Below are 19,077 nucleotides of genomic sequence, written 5' to 3'. Positions count from 1 at the left end.
TCCCTCTCCAAAATTTCATCCACCTTAGCTCTTTGTTTCCACTTAGCTTCTTCCTGCTAGAGAAGTCTATCAAGTTGTGCTCTCAGTTCCATTTGTTCTTTTCTATCAGCAGCCATAAGACCATTTTTCACAATGTTTATCAATTATATCCAGTTTCAATATATCCTTTTTCAGCTCTATATACCAAGCATTCATATTCCCGTTCTAGCCTTTGAGTTTAGACCTAAGCAGCCTAAATTTACCCAACAGTCTATCTATACTGTCCCTAGTGACACTTGGATCATTCCAAACATCATAAACAATTTTATCAATCCCCTCCCTCAGAAACCAAGCATTTACAAATTTGAAAATTAGGTCAGTTTTCTGGATGTCACCAGAGTCTAAGAATAAAGGAGTGTGATCAGATTTCTCCCTAGTCAGAGCTGTAATCTGAGTCAAGGGGTATACATCTTCCCATTCTATGCTACACAGAATTTTGTCCAACTTCGCAAAGGTGGGGATAGGCAAATTATTCCCACATGTCAATCGTCTTCCATTCATCTCAAGTTCCCTCACTCCAGCCTGTTCCAGGATGGCATTGAACAAAAAGCTCCAGTGTCCAGGGAAGCCTGGCTTTTTTTTCACTAGCTTTTCTAATAATATTGAAATCACCCCCAATTAGAATAGGATTAACACTATTTTCAAAGATTATGGATAGCTCAGCCAAAAAGATAGCCTTTCTTTCTGGTTGAGCATCCCCATAGACCACCACCAGGTCCTAGATAAGCTTTGTTTTTAAATCTGGGACAGTCATTTTAATGTGATGATCCCCCTCATCCTGTGAAATCACATCTAGAGTAGTATAATTAACTCCTAAAAGTAGTCCCCCGGATTTCCCCCTAACTGGAGTGAAATGCCAGTGGAAGTCTCTGCCGGCACATAGTTGTTGTAAGTCATTTCTAGAAAATTGTTGTCTCATAGTCTCTTGTAAACACAGAAAATCCACTTTCATATCCATAATCATTTCCCTAAGAAATCTTTTTTAATGTCTCCCCGAAAACCTCTCATGTTCCAGAAAATACCTCTCATTTTTTTCTTCTTTTTCTTAACAGAAGATTCTAAAATTTTCTGGAGGTAATACCCTATATTTCATGTTGGTGCTTTTCTCTTGCATATAGGATGATTACAAAATGATGAGAACATATACAAAAAATATAGAATGAAAACAAGAAAATAAAAAACTGAAATAGAAACCAAAGGAAAAAAAATGCAAAAATAATTAAAAAATGGAGAGCAAAAAAGAAAAGAAAAAAGAAAAAATCCCAAAGAAAACCGGATCGACTCGCTTCAAGTAGGTCACACTCTTTTACTTGTCACAAACAGTAGGCTGGCACGGTGGCTAGCAGCGGGAGATATGGTATCCAAATAGTAGGTCACGCTCTTTTCTATAGCATTCGCGGTGGGGGCGTGCTACTGAAAGTTCATGCCGCCAAAAAGTAGTTGGAGATACGGGACCCAATCATCATCCTGGACCTATTCATATCTTGGGTTGGGTTGGTTTGTGGGTTGGGCTTGCAAAAGCCTTATATGAAAGTGCTTAGCCTGGCCGATGGCCTAGAAAATTGCATTTCATCTTCTTAAAAAAATGTACTTCAAAAATTAAACAAATGGTTTTCAGGATAAAATAAAAGAAGATTATACCTATATTATACTTTAAAATGAAATAAAATCCAAAGGTCACACTTTTGGGCTTTCTACCAGGTCTGCACACGTAGCAGCTCCTTGAAAATTCCAAAAAAGAAGATCGTCACATCTTTATATGGGAAAAGAAAATGTCTTGTCTTTTTTTTTTGTATTTGCGCGAACCTAATCCTACAGTGAATTGCTTAGACCTCAGTGAAATATCAAAACCGCTCTTTCTAAAGTATTGCATGAATGTAATTAATGCGAACGGCAATACGGAACGGGAACAAAGCTATGCAGAAATGAGGCGAATTCGCCCTATCCACAGATTCAGAATCGTGTAAGCCAGCAAACCACGTTTGATATGATCTAGTTAAATGTCCATCAAAATGTGCTTATTTTGTCTACCATCGCTTCAAAACAAACCAAGCCAAATTGAAATAGTTGCAGTATACAAATAGAGACGTCACTGATAACGGTCGTTTAAGGGACACATTTCTTAAAATATGGTAATTTTGCAGCGCAGACGTTCCGTTTCCCATGCATTAATCCCGCGTGACACCGTGTGCAGAGTCGCCGGTCTTGGGCAAGAGTACATCCCGAACCAACTCGTCGAAATTGCGGTGGGACGAACCGCCAGGTTTGGCCGCCATGATAGCCTTCTCCTGCCACTCCTCCGCCCTCTTCCTCATCTGCTTGCCCTTCTCCCCGTCCATGAGCTCCGCGATGAGGCCCGTGACGGCATCGCGCTGGACGTTGTTGTCGATCTCCATGCCGACGCCCCACTCTTTGCACTGGTACCTGCAGTTGGTCTGCTGGTCGCCGAAGAAGGGCCAGCTGATGACGGGCACGCCGCCGCACATGCTCTCCAGTGTCGAGTTCCAGCCACTGTGCGTCAGGAATGCGCCCACCGCCGGATGGTCCAGCACCTCCTGCTGCGGGCACCAGGAGGCCATGAGCCTGCGCCCCGCCGTCTCCATCAAGAACTCCGGGGGAAGCACCGCGGAGTCGCCCCTCACGAGGTCGGGGCGAATGACCCACATGAAGTGATGGCCGCTGTTGGCTAGCCCCCACGCGAACTCCACCAGTTGCTCGTTGGTCATGACGACGATGCTCCCGAAGTTGACGTACACGACGGAGGCGGGCTCCTTGCCTTGGAGCCACTGGAGGCACTCCTCCTGCTCCTTCCACAGGCTGAGGCTACCGATGGTACTGCTCGTGGAGCGCGGCGCGAGCAGACTCAGCGGGCCGACCGTGTACACCTTGGGCTTGCCGTTGCCGTCGCCGAGGAGCGGTTCCATGGCCTCCACCGCCTCGCCCTCTAGGTCGCCGAAGCTGTTGAGGATCACGGCCGTTGCGCCGGCTGCGCGCTCTGTCTCCTTGATGGCGTAACGCACCATGAACTCATCCAGGTCTGTTGTGCGTATGAAGGTCGGGAAGTCCCTGAGCCTCATGCTCCTCAGGCCCGGGACGTCTTCCACCGGCATGTCAAGGTATCCATCCGTCAACTGGTTCATATCTACGGCCCATGCATGCACGTAATTAAAAAGATGGTATTATTGCCAGAGCAGATAGGTCCACAGCCAGCCAACAATGTGTGTTCGATCGATATTGGATACATGATACATGTATACGTACCTTTAAGTGGGGCGATGCCACGGTCGATGAGGAGGCGGTAATGTCTGTACCCGAGGTAGCTGACAGTACTGGCCGTCCAGAGCTGGACGTAGGGGAGGCCAAGCTCCTTGGCCGCGTCCATGGAGAAGCCCATGATGAGGTCAGAGACGACGCAGGTGACGGGAGGGCGGTCCCCCGCCGCGTTGAGCTCGGCGAGGAGGCGGCGGAAGGGCCCGAGGCAGGTCTCCGTGGTGGACTTGCAGAGCGACGGGATGTCCTGGGTGACATCGTCATCTTCGCCGCTGGACGGCGCCTGCATGCCGTCCGGGATGGTGGCGAAGCGGAAGCCCGCGCCGCCGGCCATGGCGGCTGCGCCACGCGTGCGGACGAGGCGGGCGTGGTTGTACTCGGAGTTGACGAAGGTGACGTGGAAGCCGCGGGCGTGGAGCAGCTTGGCGACGTTGAGCATGGGGGCGATGTGGCCCTGCGCCGGGTACGGCAGGCACACGGCGTGGGGCTGGGGTGGCATCTCCGCGGCCATTGATGGATGTTTTTGGTTCCTTCTCCGAAATGGCAAATGGGCTGTGGGATTCTTATGCCTTTTGTGTAGAGTACTCCTTGATTTGGTTGGTGCAAATCAAATCGTGCTGGATATGGATACGGATGCGGATGTGGTTTGGCTTGGCATGAGCACCGGATACGGAGTATTTATAGGCTAGCGGAGCACGGCCTCGTCGACCAACCACGGCGAACGCAGACGCCTGTCGTATCAACGACGCAAGCGATTACGTTTCCTCATTCTTCTTGTTTTGGTCCAACTTGAAGGGATGACGACAGCAGCCGGGCCGTATTTTTTACTGGTAGCAAGTTTAGGATGCGCTTCCACACTGCCATATTTTTGGTTCTGTTCTTACCCCACAAATCACAGTCACGCAAAAGGGATATCTATCTTTTACCGTTAAATAAAAGTGATGGAGTTGGTGATGACTCATTGTAATGGTTGGTTTTTCATCGTTTTGTACCAAATAGGAAATAAAATACTACTCCATCCGTCCCATAATGTAAGACGTTTTTTGACACTACATTATGGGACGGAGGGAGTACCTCCGCTTCCAACTTACTTGTCTTAAATGCAGTATGATTAGCAAGAAAATAAAAAGAGCAACTGATGATGTATGGTCATATAATCTTCACCTTGTACAAATGAGGAAGAAATAAATAACAAGAGTACTTTTATATACCTTTTTTTCTGGCCGAGGTCCATCCTTTCCGGCGGCCGTTGCCGGTCATGGGGCTGCAAATCCACCACGGCGGTGGAGGGAAGCTGCTGCGGCGGCAGTGGAGGGGGCTTTGCCGGCCACTGAGAGGAGGGCGGGAGCTGGAGCAGTCGCGACGTCGTAGGAGCTTCACATGGCACACAGTGGCCAACGGTCGGGCAGGCGGTCCGGTCCTGCACAGAAATCAAAATGGCTGCTGTTGGCGTCGTGGGGGGTCTTGAGATTTTGCGGCAACCGCCCAAGTGTTGTACATTTGCAGCACTTGGTGCCTCATTTTAGAGGTGCAATTTTTGTTCCAATTTTTTGTGATTAGGTTGTTGTTGGAGATGATGCTCTACAAACGTCTAGTACCCTAAAATAGGGCAGCGACTGGAGATGATCTCATGCTCATAGCAGAATTACCTCCGCTCGTTGTCTGGAGATGTTCTTTTATTCCGTAGCAACGCATGTGTTTTAAGGTAGTTAGTCTAGGTTAGCAAGCTTCCGAGGATAACATGACTGAAACTGTATATTTTTTTATCATCGCAAAAAAAAACTGTATATTTTTCTCCATCGTTCCCTTTCTATTTCTTCATGCTTTCCTCGGGTGTAGTATATATCCTACTCCTAATATTTTGACCATGCATGGTCGTTGTTGCCAAATGAGCCGGCGGAGTCAACTCAGACGGACAGCGGACCAGATTGGTTTTTGCTGCTGCATGCTTCCGAGGTTAGATCACTGACGACCAACATACGAACATACACGTCATGTCCATTGGACGGCCGGGTCAACCTAGTACTATGCCACACTCGTTCATCTTCTCTTTTCTTTCTTGCGGTCTTGCGGGGTTTAGGATCTTCAACGCTCGCTGTAAGAGCAGCTCTAGCCAAACTCCTATTCTTAACTTCTGAAAGAAAATGAAAAGTTAAGAAAGTGATCGGAACTAACTGAACCTCTATATTAATAGCAACTTCCTAAATCCCACAAAAGAAAAATAGTAACTTCCTAAAAAATAACTGTTTTTTTCATCCTTTTATCACATAAATTTCAAACAGGTGGACAGTATTTCATCAGTCATTTGAATTATTCAAATTGACCATATACAACAGTCCAAGTACAAATATACATATAGCTCGTCCAATCTAACAATTCGAATTAAAGCATGTTTAACAATTCTGAATTCAAATGCCACCAAATCAATGCGTAAAAAAGGCCAAATCAATCAAGTTTATAGAAGAAAAAAAAATATCACATAGCATGTCGTATGCCGTGGTACTTTCAGTGCAATAATAATGGGAAAAGCCATTTAATTATGGACCTTGTCCAGAAGATAATGATATATGTGGAACTTGATTATAACTGTATTGAATTCAGGGATAGTATGGCATCAAGCTTGGATTATGATGAATCTTGGAAATATCGATGACCGACTCAGAGTAAGAAGATTGGCATTAGGGTTACACTTAGATGCTTTTAATATTTATTATTTTGAAATCACGATAGGATCACACATGTTAAAATGTCGCTTTTCGCAAATCACTATAGAAATCACATTAGGGGTATGCCAGTCGTTTTTGTCGAGTGTGACACTCACCATACCCTCTGCCGAGTACTTTTCAGCCTTCGCCCAAGCAACCTACGTGCTCGGCATATAATTTCATCTGAAAACTGAAAGAAATAAATAGTTGTACGCATAGCAAAGCTGCGGTAGATGATGGATCCATACATGAGGATGTAAGATTTGATAGGAAGCATTGAACCCTTTGTGATTTGATAGGAAGCGTTGAACCCTTTGCTCAGGCCGCATGTATATTTATAGAAGGGTTGCTGTGGCTTACAATGTTTTGGAATATCGCTAGGACTTCCAGAATACAACGAGAGATAGACTTGGAGAAGAAGAACAGAAGAAGAGATAGAAACATAACTAGTTTAAACATATCTGACTACCTCTACGTATCCTATTCTAACATCCTTCCTCGATCCAAACCTATGAAAATTTCTCTAGGTTTAGATTGTATTTGAACTCGTTCAATCTCCTTGTAGTAAGCGGTTTAGTGAAGCCATCGCGCGTTGATCTCTTGTGGGAATAAACTTGATGTCAAGTAGCTTTCGTGCTACTCTTTCTCTCACAAAATGGAAATCAACCTTTACGTGTTTTGTACGTGCATGGAACACAGGATTTGCTGAAAGATAGGTAGCCCCAATGTTGTCACACCATAACCTCGCTGCTTGTGGAGCTTTCATCCCTAACTCATATAGAAAGGTCTGAATCCACATGATCTCAGCTGTTGCATTTGCAAGAGCCTTGTATTCTGCTTCAGTGCTTGATCTTGACATGGTAGCCTGTTTCCTTGCACTCCATGACACAAGATTTGATCCCAGAAACACAACAAATCCACCAGTGGACCTTCTATCATCAGGGCATCCTGCCCAGTCAGCATCTGAATATGCACTAACTAGCAAAGATGATGACTTAACAATCTTGATTCCAAGTCCCATTGTGAACTTTAGATACCTCAGAATTCTCTTTACTGCAGTCCAATGAACTGTACTAGGTGCATGTAAGAACTGACATACTTTGTTGACAGAATATGAAATATCAGGTCTAGTCAATGTTAAGTATTGTAGAGCACCAACAACACTCCTATAGTTTGTTGCATCATTCGGTCCAAGTAACTCACCTCCTTCAACTGTAAGTTTCTCAGAAGTGGAGAGTGGTGTACTTACCGGTTTGCAATATTCCAGTCCCACCCTTCTTAAAATATCTGTGGTGTATTTCTCTTGTGTAAGAAGTATTCCATCCTTGATCTGTTTTACCTCCATACCAAGAAAATAATGAAGATCACCCAAATCCTTAAGTGCAAACTCCACATTAAGATCACGAAGCAGGCAGGTAGTGGCTTCTGAGCTGGAACTAGCAACAATTATATCATCAACATAGACAAGAACAAACATAGAGATGTTGCCTTTGTGATAAAAGAATAGTGAGGTATCTGCCTTGCTTGGAATAAAACCAAGTTGTTGTAACTGAGTGCTTAACCTGGAGTACCAGGCTCTTGGGGCCTGTTTTAAGCCATACAAAGCTTTGTCCAACTTACAAACAAAATGAGGTGTGCTTTTGTTTTCATACCCTGGTGGTTGCCGCATGAACACTTCTTCCTCAAGAACACCATGAAGAAACGCGTTCTGGACGTCTAGTTGACGTAAGCTCCATCCTCTGGAAATAGCAATAGACAATACAAATCGAATAGTAGCTGCCTTAACAACAGGGCTAAAGGTATCCTCATAGTCAATTCCAAACCTTTGTTTAAACCCTTTTGCAACCAATCTAACTTTTCGAATTAAAGCATGCATATACTTCATTCAAATGCCACCAAATCAATTCATAAAAAAAGGCCAAATCAATCAAATTTATAGAAGAAAAAAACATCACATAGCATGTCTTATGCCGTGGTACTTTCAGTGTGATACGTAGTGGGAAAAGCCATTTAATTATGGACCTTGCCCCGAAGATAATGATACATGTGGAACTTGATTATAATTATATTGAATTCAAGGATAGTATGGCATCAAGCTTGTATCATGACTTGGATTAAGACTCCGACTATGATGAATCTTGGAAATATCGATGACCGGATTCAGAGTAAGAAGATTGGCATTAGGGTAACACTTAGATGCTTTTTGTTTTATTTTATTTTTGAAATCACTATAGGATAACAGATGTTAAAATATTGCTTTGCACAAAAATGAAACTTAGTACTGCAGCCTGCCTTTGTACTGAGCCATTGCATTCTCGATGCCGATCGGGGCCACAATGAGGTCACCGTCAACAACACACCTCCACCATCGCGTCACCTCCTCCCTCGGTCCAAATTGAGACCACAACCAGCTTGCCGTCAACCATCGTGCGCCTCCTCCCCTCCATAGTCCGGATCAAGGCCTTGACGGTGTTGACATCGACCTTTTCTTTTGGTTCTTGTTCTCACACTATGCCGAGCACCTGGTTTTTGGCACTCGGCATTATGTCGAGCACTGTGATTTTGACACTCGGTATACTTCGAGTGCCACATGGTGTCACCGCTTCCGTCGGTTAGTAGTCATGTTGCTTTATTATACTCGGCGTACGTTTTGTCGAGCACCCGTGAAATAATACTCGACATACCCACTATGCTGGCCAGTGGTATGCCGGTCGTTTTGGCCGAGTGTGACACTCACCGTACCCTATGCCGAGTACTCCCTCCGTTTCAAAATAGATGACTCAATTTTATACTAACTTAAGTTAGTACAAAAATTAGTACAAAGTTGAGTCATCTATTTTGAAACGGAGGGAGTGCTTTTCAATCTGAAACAGGTGCACTTTTTTTGCTGTTACACGATAATGTTGTGTTAATCTCGCTGAACCTGAACCTGTCACACTAGTGCTTAGTTTCTGAACTTTCTGAACCTCCTGAAAATAATGCCATAGACACCCTGTGTTCGTGCTGCAGCTGAGTAGGGCCACTGTTTATTTTTCCTGTCAATCGTGTAACTGTTGGCCACAATCTCGTCCCTTGTCCGTGGGGTGACGTGGGTAAAACGGATCGAGGCCGGCTGAGGATGGACTTGCAACTGAGACAAAGAAAATCGAGTTTCAGTTGCAGGTCATGGATGGGATTGCAATTAGGACCAAAGAATGTCGGGCTCCAGTTACAAGTTAAGGGTTGACTTGTAACTGAGACAAGAAAAAAAGACAACCCCTGTTTGGTGATGGACAGTTAAGTAACAGCGATGAAAAAATCATGAATTTAAAAAATTAAAAAAGAGAGAAAAGATAAAATAAAAGTAAAAAAATAAATATTAAAACTTTATGAATTTGAAACAAATAAATAAAAAAGAAAAGGAAAAAGAAACAAAAAATAAAAATTGAAAAAAATCACTTGCCAAACAGGGGGCTGACATACAGAACCGAGAGCTATATCGACTAAACAACACACACAACAAAAAAACTGGATTTTAATATCAATAGAGTTAGTGTACGGAAATCTATTGAAACTCATTAGGATTTATAAAAATAAACACGCTACCCAGGAGAAGTGATGAGAGCATGAGGGTAATGGCTGGTACGTGTGAGGAAATGGGAAAACTAATGAGGAATGGCTACTAACAACTGCCCATGCGTGGCCGATACAGTCAAGCACTCACTTCGCCGGGCTGCTGAATGCGGACTAAGGACAAACAACTACCCGCTAGTTCAATATTGCGAACAAGAAAAAAAACAATAACGGCCCGCCTCACCTTGCATGGACCTGAACACGGGCTGCCGTGCGACACAAACGCGGCGCCAGCAAGCGCACAACAAGGCGAACAACCTACGTAAATCTTAAAGACAAACAAGATCCAACGTTTTTAAACTTAGATGTGAGATAACTATTTCATGTCTAGATGTAAAATAGCAAACCTGTAAATAAATTTCTGTATGAGGAGCAGTCTGTATGTCACTTTAGATGCTTTTTTTTTTGCGGGTGAATGGAAAATTTTATTTCATCAATCAGAACATAAGTTACTTTAGATGCTTTCTGTCTTCAAAACTATGTTGTCAGGTCTGGTGCTGGGATCTATTGAGCCCATGCCTTACATCTTGAGTGTGCTGCTTTAGGGGCAAAATGAAGGGGGTAGGGGGGGGGGGGGGTGTGGGGAAGATTGCTGTAGTAGCTTTTGCATCTTCCTTTTTCTTTCTATAAAACTTGGTGATTTCTCTTAATGGAAATCGGAGAAAGAGAAAGAGAGAGAGCTCTTTTTTATCAAATAATAATAATAATAATTCCTTATGTGTACAGCCTATACATCTTTGGTAGGCTGTACTCCTCTACGACTTCACGGTGTACCGCGCGGCAGGAGGGCTTGGCCAATGCTCCACGGCCCTGGTTTACAAGGACATCGCCCGCCAGCCACGGCATTGCGATTAAGGCTGGTCATAGGGGGGTAACTTAGGCAGTAACTTAACACACCTCAAGGCAATTTTACTTATGTGGCAAGTATTTAATAAGAAAAAAGATGTTTGAAGTAACATAATATGTTAATGTAACATAGCGCTTCCTGAGGTAAAATGAGTCTATAGGCTAATAAATAAAGCCATCTATGACATCACTCTTATAATACTTTGCACTATGAAGGTAGTAATTTAGATCAATCTTAACACGCGAGGCGCCGAGTCGGTCCAATTACACGGCGGAACCGTGTACGTGGCTGGCGTCTTCGCCTTCAGACCCGCGGGTCGTTGTTTTGGCGCGACACGAGCCAAGGTCACTGCGTCCATCATTTCCTCCTCTGCACAAAGTGGTACAATCCACGTTCCAGTTGGCAGGCACGAAGGGAACACTTCTTCTCCGCCTTACAGTTTAATGAGGCATTCTTTTTCGAAAATGATAAATGCTGAACATTCAAGATTTGGCCATGGCAAATCAAATATTTTTATGACAATTTTTAGTGACGCGGGGATGACAAGTTCAGCTGACATGTTTCACGTCAGCATGTTAGATATCAACCATGCACCTGTTGTGTTACTCTTGTTTCTACGGATCATAACATCGGCTCAAGCATAACTGCATGCACAGGCTAATTAAATACTCCCAATCAGGCGGCTAGGTGATGGCCTTTTCACCCTGATTAGAGGACTATGAAGCAAGGAAGCATCATTCGGGTAAATAGATTCTTCCGTGCGTCTGGTCGTGACTCTTTTTTGTATCGAAGAACTTTCAAAACAGGCATTCACCTCGCTTTATGATAAAACAAAAACGACCAAAGCGATACAAGGTGGTGAAAAAAAGTCCTCTTACAAAGCAAGGTGGTCCAATTACAACAGCATAAACTGTACTCCCTCTGTCCTTTGAAGAGTGTACTTCTAACTTTATTGAAAAATCAAACGTTTTTATGTTTGACCGTATTTACACAATAATATGTTAACATTTATGACATCAAAGTAGTAGAATTAGATTCATGATAAAGTATATTTTTACCACATACCCATTTGATTTCACAAATATTGTTATATTTTTGCACAAACTCGGTCAAACTATGAGATAGTTTGATCCTCCAATAAAGTTGAAAGTACACTCTTTAAAGGACGGAGGGAGTACTGCAGTCTGCACACCGACAGCCTTGTACGATGCAAGGATTCGACCATGCATCTCACCTTAGCGAACATGTAGTAGGATAAAATTTGTACACAAATTAGCATGCATAAAAATATCTACAAACGCCCCTATATATAGACAATGTACGCCGTTGAGAAAGCAGCAACATATTGCAAGCCACTAGCAAAATGACTCCAACTAAGCAACACCACCTCCATGTCTTCCTGCTCCTGCTCTGCTCATATGCTCCTACTCCATCGATGCTGCAGCCAAGCATAATACGGCTGTCCCTTGCCACCCAGATCAAGCTTCTTCCCTGCTCCAGTTGAAACAATCCTTCATCGACATCGATGCAAGCTTGTCTTCATGGCGAGCTGGAAGTGACTGCTGCCATTGGGAGGGCGTCACCTGTGACAGGGACTCCGAGAGAGTCATTTCCCTAGACCTTGGTGGGTTTAACTTGAAGAGCCGTCGTCTTGACCCTGCAATCTTCAACCTCACCTCTCTGAGAAACCTCACCCTTGCGTACAATGACTTCGGCACTGCCACCCTCCCATATCACAGTTTCGAGCGGCTCACAAATATCATTCATCTCAACTTCTCCTCTACCGGTTTTTTTGGCCAGATTCCCGTTGGAATTGGTCACATCGAGAAGCTTGTCACTCTTGATTTTTCTTATAATCTCGACTTACTGCACATCACACCCTGTTTCAGTTTGCTATATGCCTACAAGGACATCGACGGCCAACCATGGCAATGCGACTAACAATCGTCCGAATACAGCAGCAGAACAGTGTGGCCACCGCCACCGACATGGTCAGTAACCGCGTGGTTGGTGCCTTCGCCTGCAGATCGGACCAGGGGTCGTTGCTTTGGCGTGAGACGAGCTGAGGTCGCTGCGTCCATCATTTGCTCGTCTGCAGAAGATACTAGTACGGTTCACGTTCCAGTTGGCTGGCACACAGGACGGGAACGGCACTATATATTATCCTGAGCACCAGCTTCAAGTTGTAAAGCAGATAAGCGGTAGAAAATGAGCTCTACTAGGCGCCCACAGCTTCACTTCACCCTGCTACTCCTCACATACTACTGTTCCACCCACATTGCCGCCAACGGCGACAATGGAACCACAGTCCAGTGCCTCCCCGATGAGGCTGCGTCTCTGCTCCAGCTGAAGCTCTCCTTCTACAACCCCAACCTTTCCTCGTGGCAGCATGGTACAGACTGTTGCCACTGGGAGGGTGTCGGCTGCAGCAGGGCCTCCGGTCAGGTGATCTCTTTGGACCTCAGTGATCGTAACCTTCAGAGCATCAATGGTCTCAGCCCATCACTATTCAACCTCACCTCTCTCACAAACCTCAGCCTCTCTGGTAACAACTTTGGCTTGACTAGCCTTCCTAGATTCGGGTTTGAGCAGCTGATCGAGCTCCTCAGCCTCAATTTGTCTCATACGAACTTGGCTGGTCAAATACCCATAGGAATTTCTCACCTCAAGAAATTGCGTACGCTTGATTCTTCCCACAACTTTGAACTGTATTTCAATGAACCAAGCTTTCAAATGGTCATAGGAAATTTGAGCAATTTGAGGGAGCTCAAGCTTAATGGAGTGGATATCTCCCGTGACCAAAACAATTGGTCCAATTCTTTAGCAAACTCTGTCCCTCAACTACAATTCCTTAGTTTGGATTCATGTGGACTATCAGGTCATATACATAGTTCTTTCTCGAGACTCCAGTACCTAGAGAAGATCATACTTACAGAGAATAGTATTTCTGGTGAGGTTCCCCAGTTCCTTACCGACTTCTCTTCCTTGAGCACTCTTGACCTGCGTTATAATGACTTTGAAGGACAGATTCCCACAAAGATATTCCATCTTGAAAAGTGAAGGTCGATTGACTTGTCTTGGAACCCTGGGCTTTCTGGGCACCTACCAAATTTCCCAGAAGAAAGTAGTTTGGAGTTACTTCATCTAATAGACACTAACTTCACCATATCACAATACCAAATTCGTTTGTCAACCTCAAGTTCTTGGCATCCTTGGCACTAAGCATGGGAGAAGTTGCCGATGGCACTATCACTTTAATATCCAAGCTTCCTAGCTTGCAGTCCTTGACGCTCCATGGGCCAGGCTCAGAGAAGCCAAATTTCTCTTGGATCGGCAACCTTGAGCATTTAAGATACTTGGACATGGAACACTGCAACTTGTCCAGTCCGATACCTTCTTGGGTTGGCAACCTTACAAGTTTGACAAGTTTGTTGCTTCGAGATTGCAGCTTATATGGGAGTATACCCATCTGGATCGGCAACTTAACAAATCTTTCTCGGCTATATCTTACCAGCAATAACCTCCAAGGTGAGATCCTAAATCCCTGTTTTTCTTTTCTGATGTGCCTACAATGAGAACTTCTTTCGTGGGAGATTTTTCTTAATGAAAGGGGATTGAACCCCGGTTTAATAAACAAAAAATTGTATAGTCTAGCCATAAAAGAAAAGGCTCCCCGCAAAAAAAGCATAAAAGAAAGGGGAACTTACATATTGCTGATTTGGAGTCGGTGCTCAACAATAATAAGGGGAAAGTGTTTCTATATAAAAGCAACAATCGAACAAAGTAAACGGCCAAACGGTACAAGTTGGAGAGGTGGCTCTCTTACAAAGCCGATCCTAGGATAATCGGCACACGCATACTGCAAGCGACTACGCTACCAAAAGATAACACGGGAAAGACTGAGTACAACATCATATGTCACGCCCTAATACACCTAAGCTCCATGACAACGCCCTCGGGAGGGAAACCAACACCACGCGTCGCCGCTGCCGAGTCCACAGTGGACAAAAGGTTTTTACCCGAAACCCAGACACGAAGGGGAGCACCATGACGACGTCTTCAACAAAAGAGAGGCGCCCGCGAGCGTCACCATTAGCGCCAGAGCGCAGAGCTTTCGCCTGGTAGTTCCCGCGTGCCACCACGAGGTCTTCGAGAGGAACACGACGAGATCAGAACCCCGAATCTGGATCAGGTCACCTCCACTGCCAGAGACAGAGAGCGCGCTAGAGCCACCCTCCGCTATGCCTCTTGCCACCCACACGAGCAAGAGGCAACACCGCCGGCGCCACCATGATGCCCGCCGAAGAGCCAACCATGTGGACCACCTTCCAGGGCCACCGCCACTTCATCCAAGCCACGAGACAACGGCCACCGCCCGCTTCATAATGCACAAACCGCGTCTAGAGAAGCTCGACATCAGCCCCCGTCCCCCGAGCCAGGGTCCGCGCCACCACCGTAGGGACACTGACGCTTGAATTCCCCTCCAATCCCGGTGGACCGGCGGGACATGACCCAAAGGCTGTCACGGCCATTGCTGAGCCCACAACTCAGACGACGCAAGTCCACGGCCATCGGCACTGGTCCAACTACTGGCTTAGCAATGCCACGACCACCACCATCACGGACGGACCTTCACCGACGCCATAACGTGAGGACGCCCCCCAAACGAACCGCAGTCTCCCATCTTGACCGAGCCGACGACTCCAGGGCGACCAAGCGCCAGACCTTGTGCGAGGAGCAACGAACCCTGGATAGGACTAGGAGGACCTCGTCAAACTTCCACACCAACGACAAGTTCGTGTTGCGAGCCCACTGCTAGCCAACACACACACCCGGGAGAGGCGGGCACCGCCCCATCAGATCGGACCCCAGATGGGAGGCCGCCCATGGCAACCGGCAACTGCGGCCACCGGGTAGCCGCACCACGCCCATGCCAGCCCCGTCACCCATCGGCTCCCCACACAACACCCCGCCACCACTGGCCAGGGCTCGGGTCTCCACCCACCACACACAGACACACTGCTCCGCCTTCCCACGCCCGCGAGAAAGCCGCTGTTCACCGTCGCTGCCCGACGACCCAGGGCCGCCCAAGTGCGCCGCTCCCAGCCCTCACCGTAGGAGACCACCATGCGCCAGATCCACCGCCGCCATAGCCCGCCCCACGTGAACCACCGTCAACCGCGACGCCCGAAGCGCAGTCACCGCGCCATCTCCGTCCCGAACGCCAGCCCCCTGGCGACGGCAGGGGAGAAGGAAGGTGGCTGGTGGCGGAGCCCGAGGTGCCCTCCCGGTCGAATCTCGGGTGGCAGCACGGGAGGGGATAAGGTTGGGGGTTTCGGATGTGTTTCTCATTGATCATCCTAGTGTTTATTACATGCTAAAATGAAAATCAATGCAATTTGTGAGATGATCGATCATAAAAGAAATCATATGAGCTGCAGACTTACCCATGCACAACCTTTTGATATGTTATAAATACCTGCTCCGCCACTCGCCATAGACTTGTGGCCCCTTGGTGCTGCACATTTCTTCTAGTTAAGCTTCATGCACTAGCCAACATAATCAGAAGTTTGAACTTATGGAATGGGCTAGGCAGTCTACATATACACTGCAACACTTTCGTATTCCTTCTTTAATAGACCCCAAAATCCAATTCAATGACATATGTGATGCACCACGGAAGTAGGATCATTAGGATTAAACGGACTGAAAACAAGCCTGGTTCCTTTCTTCCATAAAGCCCGTAAAATTGTTGGACAGATAAATGCTACTCCCTCCATAACTTAATATAAGACGTTTTTTGACATTGTCATTGTGTCAAAAGAACATTTTATATTAAGTTACGGAGGGAGTATGTGATATATTAAAAGTTTTATCCATTCAGCGCCATGTTATTTTTATTCACATGCATTTCTAGTTCAATTTAGAAGCATATATATCTGGAAATTAATACCCTTTGAGTTGATCGATTTTATCTCTTGTGTGCAGGCGACATTCCAAAATGTCTGTTCAATCATCCAAATTTGGAAGAACTGAACTTAGGATCAAATCAACTTTCTGGTCACCTTGAAGATATTTCTGCACCACGATCTTCACCTTTATATCATGTTGTGTTAGGTTTTAATCAGCTAAGTGGCCACATACCCAAATCATTCTTTCAGTTGACAAAACTCCAAGGTATACTGCTTAGGTCAAATAAATTGGAGGGCACTATAGAGCTTGGCCTTCTGTCAGGACTGAAATATCTGAAATTGTTGAGCCTTTCTGACAACATGCTATCAGTAATAGACGGAGAATACCCATTCCCTTCCCTGCCTAGCATGCAATACCTATACCTTGCATCTTGCAACCTTACAAAAATACCAAGTATGTTGAGGCATCAATATGAGATGGAGGATGTTGACCTTTCAAGCAATAATATAGATGGAGTTATACCATGTTGGTTGTGGGAGAATGGGAAGAATAGCATCCGGTTCAACCTTTCACACAACATGTTCACTACCCTGGAGAAGTGTACACCACTTAATCCTACCATAAGGAGTTTGGGTTTTCTTGATCTTAGTTCCAACAGACTTGAAGGGAATTTACCGATACCACTCATATCCAGAATATTCGGTGGAGTTTTGTTAGATTACTCCAACAATAGCTTCTCTTCAATTACACTGGCCGTGGATATACCTATCAACGGCTCCATCAAGCTTGATTTGTCCAAGAATAAACTAAATGGTGATATACCAACTGCAATTTGTGGTGGAAACTATGAAATCCTTGACTTGTCATACAACAACCTTACTGGCTCGATTCCAGCCTGCTTAATTCAACATGGCAATATGAAAGTATTAAAGATGAGAAAGAACCAATTACATGGGATGCTTCCAGAAAATATTGGAGAAGGTTGTATGCTTCAGACAATAGATTTGAACAGCAACCGAATTGAAGGGAAAATACCCAGATCACTCTCCAACTGCAGAAGCTTAGACGTCCTTGACATAGGTAACAATCATATTGTTGATTCTTTCCCGACCTGGTTGGGCTCCAATTCCAATCTTCGAGTTCTCATCTTGAGATCCAACCAATTCTATGGTTCAATTGGGAGTCTTACAGAAGGTGTTGCTGCAACAAAAAAATTCTCAGGAATGCAAATTATTGATTTGGCCTCAAATAACTTTTCTGGGAGTTTGAGTTCAAAATGGTTTGACATGCTACAAACAATGATGGCAAACTCTAGTGGTGAGGGTAATGCTCTGGCCCTTGATAGTAGTTTTCCTGAGGATAAATACTACCAAGAAGTTCTAACATTTAAAGGGAATGAACTTACATTTACCAAGATCCTGACCACTTTCAAGATGATTGATTTCTCAAACAACGCTTTTGATGGCCCCATCCCAGTCTCTGTTGGAAAGCTTATTGCTCTTCATGGTCTGAGCATGTCACATAACGCCTTCACTGGAAGAATCCCATCAAAGCTTGGTGACTTGGCACAGCTTGAGTCACTGGACCTCTCTCGGAACAAGTTCTCAGGGGTGATCCCAAGGAATCTAACGAGCCTAACATATCTGGCTGTGCTGAATCTATCCTACAACAATTTAACCGGAATGATACCAGAAGGGCCGCAGTTCTCGTCATTCGCCAACAGCTCATTCGAAGGCAATGCAGGACCGTGCGGAAAGCCATTATCCAAACAGTGCAACAGTTCAGGTACCAGAAGCCTGAGCTCATCGATGTCTTCACAAGATAGTGTTGGGACCACTGAAAAAAATAGCGCGCTATATCGTCGCTAATAGCACGCTATAGCATATAGAGAATTGTCTCGCTAAATAAATCAGTGTACAATGCCTCGCTAATAGCACGTTATAGCGCGTTATAGCACGCTAATAGCATGTTTTCAGGGGTGACGCTATTTTCTATAGCGCGCTATTTTTTTCATTGGTTGGGACCATAGTGTTGTTTGTGTTTGTTGGATCCGGGTTCGGAGTTGGCTTTGCGGTGGCAGTTGTGTTGTCAGTGGTTTGGCAGGCCAAACACTGGAACTGCAATCGTTTCCTGTTCCACCAGTGAAATGATGCGACCTGGGGTGTGTTAGTGTGTTTGTGTATCATATATTCATATGAGCTTGTATGAACCTACTTGTATAAGGTTAATGCACCTTTTCTCCTTTTCATATATGATGAATTGTAAAGTAAGGGAACAAAATCATACTATGAGCTTGTACGAACCTGCTTCTTAAGGTTAATCAAGGCAAAGTCTGTGGTAGACCTGGATCCCCATCTCTATTGCGGCCAAAGTTTGGTCAACTGAGGACACCTGAAAAGGTAATAAATGAGTCCAATTAGAATTACAGTTCCTAGTGTCAATCATGTACTTCACGCGCCATTTTTTGGGGAAAATTAATGAGAGATGTGTGTATTTTGTCGCCCAGGCACATTCCATCGAACACCTGGAGGGCGACGACGAACCCCATGGCGTCCCTCGTGACGCGAGAGAAAAATGGCCCAGTGTGAACCAAGTAGCAACTTGGGCGGCATCCCTGGTCCGGCTTGCCGCGTTTCCTGGGTCTCATCTCTCAGGCGAGTGATGATGCTCCGACTTGGTGCATGAGCTGCA

At 45.3% G+C, this 19,077-nt stretch overlaps 1 protein-coding gene and 2 pseudogenes across 1 annotated transcript; 2 read left to right on the top strand and 1 right to left on the bottom strand.

Annotated features, from left to right (window-relative positions):
• Positions 1–2,010: 2,010 nt before the first annotated feature.
• On the bottom strand, positions 2,011–3,942 carry LOC125547951 (7-deoxyloganetin glucosyltransferase). Its single transcript, XM_048711678.2, has 2 exons — positions 3,301–3,942; positions 2,011–3,181 (listed from the first exon to the last, which is right to left on the bottom strand). The coding sequence occupies exons 1-2, from the start codon at positions 3,818–3,820 to the stop codon at positions 2,208–2,210; spliced, it is 1,494 nt and encodes a 497-aa protein (XP_048567635.1). The 5' UTR covers positions 3,821–3,942; the 3' UTR covers positions 2,011–2,207.
• Positions 3,943–11,836: 7,894 nt separating this feature from the next.
• On the top strand, positions 11,837–12,414 carry LOC125546656 (receptor-like protein 6; annotated as a pseudogene).
• A 267-nt stretch (positions 12,415–12,681) lies between these two features.
• LOC125547950 (receptor like protein 24-like) lies at positions 12,682–18,822 on the top strand (annotated as a pseudogene).
• The last annotated feature ends 255 nt before the right edge of the window (positions 18,823–19,077 follow it).

Source organism: Triticum urartu, chromosome 3A, assembly GCF_056163025.1.
Source record: "Triticum urartu cultivar PI428250 chromosome 3A, HENAU_Tu73, whole genome shotgun sequence".
Taxonomy (NCBI): domain Eukaryota; kingdom Viridiplantae; phylum Streptophyta; class Magnoliopsida; order Poales; family Poaceae; genus Triticum; species Triticum urartu.
The sequence above is the reverse complement of the archived record's forward strand: the minus strand, read 5'-3'. Positions and strand labels throughout refer to the sequence as shown.

Bases quoted from the DNA above. Each gene is read 5' to 3' on its own strand.
- LOC125547951 (XM_048711678.2), bottom strand. From the start codon at position 3,820: ATGGCCGCGGAGATGCCACCCCAGCCCCACGCCGTGTGCCTGCCGTAC. The intron at 3,182-3,300 runs GTACGTATACAT...CATGGGCCGTAG, and splicing joins TGGCATCGCCCCACTTAAAG to ATATGAACCAGTTGACGGAT.